This window comes from Oryzias latipes, chromosome 3, assembly GCF_053564925.1.
Source record: "Oryzias latipes strain Hd-rR chromosome 3, Olatipes_Hd-rR_3.1".
Taxonomy (NCBI): domain Eukaryota; kingdom Metazoa; phylum Chordata; class Actinopteri; order Beloniformes; family Adrianichthyidae; genus Oryzias; species Oryzias latipes.
The window spans coordinates 22,287,506-22,293,505 of NC_136239.1; the positions used below are offsets into that span (position 1 = coordinate 22,287,506).

Consider the following 6,000-nt stretch of genomic DNA (forward strand, 5'->3'; position numbering starts at 1 on the left):
GTTGACAGTAAATTGTATCGTCAATCACAAATTACAATATGAATTGAATTGTTTCCAAAATGAATTGTAACACCCACAGGAATTAGAGAATCGGAGCGCTGTTTTTTGGGCATCCTTTGGGCATCCTATAGGCAACATGTCACCTGCACACCCAGAGAGTGAGGAATCCGTGCGGGGTCAGTAAGGGATCTGTAACTTACCAATGACTAGAGGTTGCCAAAAGTGCACAAGACAACAGCATCACCTGTACGTCATAAGTCTGTGCACCTTACATTATTCCTACAAATATTTCACAATACATTTACCATACACATAACAAATGTAAGTTCCATTTTCAATTACGTCTCTTGAGGTGGTCGTATCAGTCTCAAGAGGACTGCAAGACCCACCTACGCTCCCTTTAAGATGTGGACGCTCCTCTCTATGACCCTCCATGCGCCTAGACAACCTAAAAACCTGCAACCCGCATACAGGTCAACCCCTGTAAAGGTGCATGCGACTAAAGCTTTAAGGGTTTCCATATGGACAATACTAAATATAACAATACTAACTTTAACTACACAGCTTTCCTGGAGCTTTGTCTTATCCCACTTTGGGCAAAGAATACTACTGACTGACTGAATATAAATAACAAAACAATTGTACCTATAGGGTCTCCAAAATAAAAAAACGCATTGCAAACCAAGATTTGTATTAATAAAAATTGAAAGTACTGTAAAAGACACTGTGTGCTAATAGCGCCCTAATATATAACTTGACATGGGCGACTTTTCATTACATTTGAATGTCCAAAATGTCAGAGCAAAGAGAAAATGTCATTTTTTTCCCCACCATGTACCATGTCTTTAGCTCACATTTTCTACATCAGATTTCAACATCTTGCAGTGAACAGCAAATGCATCGTGACATGAATGTGTTAAAGCAATCTAGCATGGAAAAGAGCCAAATGGATACATCTTAACTTTGAAATCCATGCACAGTTGCAATTAGTAGTAATCAGGCTCCTCTCACTGTTCTAATTTATGTCTCCTCCCACTCTCTTTGCTTTGTCGTCTTGCCTGTTACTCAAAGATCAATCCTAACACAGCATCTTGAATCATGTCTCATTTCCTGTGAATGCAGCCAGACAAAAGCACAGGGATGTCAGATGCCCCAATCTAAATTTTTGGGCATTTTTTTAAATTAGAAAAATAGATAAAAGCCCCATACTTGCAAATAATTAGTTGAATAAAAATTGTCTCATTTTGATTGAGGTTTCTGCTTTTATTAGTGTATCTTGTCTTAGAAGTGGCTATGAGGAAACTACAGTAAACAATTGCATAAATACTATAGAACAAGTAAAATGTTACTTGCATCCAAATTAACACACTCAAACAATCCAAGCATAATCCAAATCAGGCAAAATAGCAGATGTTGTTCTTTACGATTTCACAGACGATTCAAATCTGAGTTTGTTTTGCATGTTGTAAACATGAGAACAAACCTGAAATCTTCACAGAATGTGAGATGTTGAGCATTCTTTCTGCTGCCAATGCTCAGAGCCAAAACTGTATCTCGGCAGTGTATGCTGAAGTTGATTTGTTCTGTCTGGCTGTTCCCGAGCAAGAGGTGAAGAGAGAAAAAGTCAATTTCAATACAATTATTCATCTATTTGCTCAGCTGAGAAACTATTTCCCAAACCAATCTAGTCAAACATCTCACATGCCAGAAGTAAAAGGTTGGATTGTTTTGTTATTTTTGTCCTTGGTAAGGTTTTCTGTTCCCTTTGGAATGCTATTCTCATCAAAATGACAGGAGTTGTAATATGACGTAAACAGAATGTACTGGGTTCTGTTAAAAATATTTCAAATGGCAGTTTCTATTGCTTAAATAAATAAAATATGCAGTCATGTAACAATTTTACCGATTCACTAATAATGTTTGCGCATGCAAGAGTTCACAGTGTGTGAAGAAATCACAGCTGCAGAACAATGCTAAATCCAATGCAATCCCAAATGCAATGTTGGTTTTAGAGTCAAAGTGATCTTGAGGTTTACAAAAGTCATCTGCCAATAAAATGTTATTGATCAAACTAGGGGAAAATACCAACCATAAATGTTCCCATGAAGTAGTCTAGGAACTAGATAAATATAACAGTGTGATATAACTTTGGAGAGCACAAAATATAACAGTGTCAGATTTTTTTTTGGTATAGACTGTTATGTCATGTATAAATTATCCAATCATCTGGTTATTTACTCATTTTTGTTAGCAAAAATGAGGATATTACAGCTGTGAGTTTGTTTTAGCTAAAGCAATTTGTACCTACCTTATGCTTGGGCTTTTTATTTTTTTATTTTATGTAAAAAAAAAGGTCTTGTCTCATGCCATGCAAATATTTTGAAATGTTGGGTTTTACAAACAAAACAAAGAAAAGGCTGGCAAAAAATAATATGATTCTTCCTGTATAGAAAAATTAATATGAAATGTCTCAATGAGTAAATAGCTGGATGTTAGGTCAACCACTTGCTTCACTGGCATTCTGCGTGCAGATGGCATGGGGCTGCTAAATAAGTGATGACTGGAGAAAACTTCACCACATCAGCACAACAAATGTAAGCGCAGAGACATGTTGAATTAAAGAGCAGAAGCCAGTGACCCTTTAAGGTTTCAGGTGGGAGTAGCAGGTCCTGCTGAATTATTCTTGGGGCAGAGTGTCGTGCTCAGCTCTGTTTTGTGTTGATTTATGAACAGTGGTGCCCCTTAAGTGGGGACTTGAAAACTGCTAGCCCCCCTCAGAGAAGTCCCCCCTCTTTGACAAATGAAACATAAAGATTGCATTATCTTTAGTAGTTTGCAAAGCCCAATAAGCAAAACCTAACAATAAACCAACATTGTTCCCACTAATTTAAACTGAGGCGCTGGCTTAATTATAAAAAGCAATTCTGAGCACCACCTTTGGGGGGAAGTAGCATGCATTTATTCAGCCTTAAGTCATAGAAGAAGGAAAAATGTGCCATTTGAGTATTGAACGTTAAAAGAACTAGACTGAGTGTCCCCTTGGGTTTGCAATAGGAAGTAGGCTACCCACCGGCTGCAAGACGCCAAAATGCCATAGACTTCCATTGATTATTACTATTGACTATTACTTATTCTATTTGATAATTTTTTAAACATGTTCTAGCTAATACTAATTTTTATTCATTGCATCTGTTATTCTGTTTTTCAAGTTTCTAAAGTCGCCTTGATAACAGTATGTGGTTCCTGCTGGAACCAGGTGAAAACTTTCAAAATGTTTGATTGACAGATTTTGAACCAATCACTACTTTGTCTGCCTTCAACATTCAAATAACAGAAAGGTAAAGTAAAATAAATAAAGCGGACAAATTTGAAGCAACATTTATATTTTTCAGGCTCTCTTTGTTTTTTCAAGTTTTACCAAAAGCCACAGAATTAAATTATTAGTAATAAAATACTGTTTTAAAAAAAGAATAATTAAGAATACTTATCTATAAACAACGAAGATATACAAAATGAAGAGAATAAGTTGACTTTCTAAAACTTGTTTGACTCCATGAAATTCTGCCTCGTGGAATTAGTTGTTCTTTTCTTTCTCAAACAACAGCATTTTAGTTATGTGTGACTTCCTTCATTGAGGGTTGTATTTCACCAAAACATGGGGTAAACTTAAAGACGTACGACAGCAAAGACAAAGACAAATTGGTGAACCACCCAAAAAAAAATTCCAATTGCACCCCCCCCCCCCCCCCCCCCCACCACCACCACCACCACCACCACCAATTCGCTCTGGATGCGCCCATGCTCATGAAAACAACCTGTGTTTTCCAGAGAACACCACCTGCAGAGAGCTGCTGTGCATCCCTACAACTTCCTGGAGAACACTGATTTTTACATAACACATTTCTGAGGATCATCTCAAGGTTGTTCGTGAAGAGTCGCTATTTGATTGTTTGTCTGTTTAAAGCCCACGCGCTCCCACCCTCCTGGCGCGCACCTTCCCCTCTACTCACCACAGCTGTCTCTTCACGGGGAGGCAGTCTTTGTTGGACGCTGTCACCCCCATGGCCATCTGCATCACCGTTATGTATTTCTGGTACTTCATACTGTCCTGCTTTACTTCTGCGACTTCAGCGACTACTTCAAGGAATCTGCGCTCCACGAGTGCGGCGCGGGGGAGCGTGAGTCCGAGCGTCTGTGTTATTTCCCGCCGGCATCCTCCTGGTGCGAAACGGCGTTTCCACGTTCGGAGGGCAGCTGACAGGGAGACTGCTCCCCGAGGAGATCAACGAAAGGTACCACGCCGCCGCGACCCATGTCGGCGCTGACTCTCTAATCTCATTAAAGCCCGGAATAGATTGGCTAATCCATTCAGTTTTAGTCAGGAGCGGGTCATTGTTGTGGTTCACCTGGTGGTCAGCAGGCACTTTCCCTTCTTCTGTTTGTCTCGTTTTCTGATGTTTTTCTGCGCGGGGAAGAGTGAGGAGAAGCGCGAATGCAGGAGCGACAGCAGCCTGGGAAGGAGGAGAGAGCGCCTGTGTTCAGAGGGAGAATGAGGAGGAGGAGGAGGAGGAGGAAGGACAGGGGAGGAGAGAGGACAGGCTTTAGACCGGGGGGAAACCTAACTGATGTAAATAAGTGGAAACCCAGTAAGTCCGACATCAATGCAACTTTTCCAGGATACGTATTTATGAAGGCAGCAGGACAGACAGACATTTATAAATGATGTTGTTGTGTAGGTTCACAGCAAAACATATATTTCACATTAGAAACGAAAAAAAAGAAAAAAGCACTGTTGCTTGCATTAAAAAAGTTCATGGGAGGGTGGAAAAAAAGACAAATTCTTCTATGCTTTCTTTTCCTTTTCAGTTTTAGCACCAATTAAAGTACCTTTTTGGATTTTCTTTATTTAATATATACATCTTTTTTCTCTCTATATAAATAAATATATATATAAACTCTAAAATGAGTTCTTTAAAAAAATGTGAAAGGGGTGGATAAACAGGTTCCTGCCTTGCTCTGTACTGGACTTCCTGCAGGGCCAATAGGGTGGCTGCCTGTCGCATTGGGCAGGTGACCGAGCACTTCCCCCACTTTTTACATTCCATCATCCTCCACAGAAGAACACAAACACTCACCTGAGCACAGGTGTCAGCTCACCGTATATTCTTCTTTATCTTTTGGCTTTTCCCTTCAGAAGTCGTCACAGCGAATCAGCTTTTTGTGACAGAAGGATATGCCTGAAACGTGTTTGTTTGTGAGCATAAGTATGTGTAGTTGCGTGGTGAACGTGTGGACATTTGTGTGTGAGCATTTTTGGAGCCAACAGGTAGGTATGTTTGTATTATTTCAGTCTGTGGACAGGCCCCACCCTTTGACATCTAACCTGACCTGACATAATGACAAACCTCCAACAACCTTTGTGTTAATCATCCTCAAACTTCCTTAACCCCCTTTTTTCTTCCTTTTTCTTTTGTAACCTTATCCCCCATTTTTAACATCTCACTCTCTCCTTCTCTCTTTTCTTTTCTGTCCGGTCCAACAAGAAATCTATACAAACTAATTAATGCTGGTATTAATAAAGTTTAGCCTCAAATACAAAAAGGGTTTATACAAATATGCACCAAATGTGACTGAAGATTTATAACTTCCTCTTGCAACAGTACAATCTGTCCAAACACATGAGGCCTATTCGCTCAGTTACTGGACAGGACAAGTAAAAACAAAAATAGGACCTGAGGAACCCCGCCGCCAATTCCCCTCCCCGTTGCTAAGAGCTTAGAGCAGGGAGCACATAAGCTCATTTTCAAAAGGGATGTTTTCGTCTGCTCCTGATTCACGGTTTGATCAAAGAAATACACAGAAATGCAATTTTGAGCAATTTTTTAGCTTAAGCCATGTAATCACGTCATAATGCCCCTCCCCTTGGTGGCTGAGCTGTTTTTTGTTATTGTTGCAGCCTTCAATTCAGATTCAAGGGTAAACTTACTACATTTTTCATAT

General features: G+C 39.7%; 1 protein-coding gene across 21 annotated transcripts in view; it reads right to left on the reverse strand.

Moving 5' to 3' along the window:
* Positions 1-4,629, reverse strand: part of tjp1a (tight junction protein 1a) — a 111,036-nt gene extending 106,407 nt beyond the window's left edge. For all 21 annotated transcript variants that reach the window (XM_020713625.3, XM_078944425.1, XM_020713620.3 and 18 more), the window contains exon 1: positions 4,011-4,629. In XM_020713625.3, the coding sequence (XP_020569284.1) occupies positions 4,011-4,102 (92 nt within the window). In that variant the 5' untranslated portion in view covers positions 4,103-4,629. The remainder of the gene's footprint in view (positions 1-4,010) is intronic.
* Between the last annotated feature and the right edge of the window lie 1,371 nt (positions 4,630-6,000).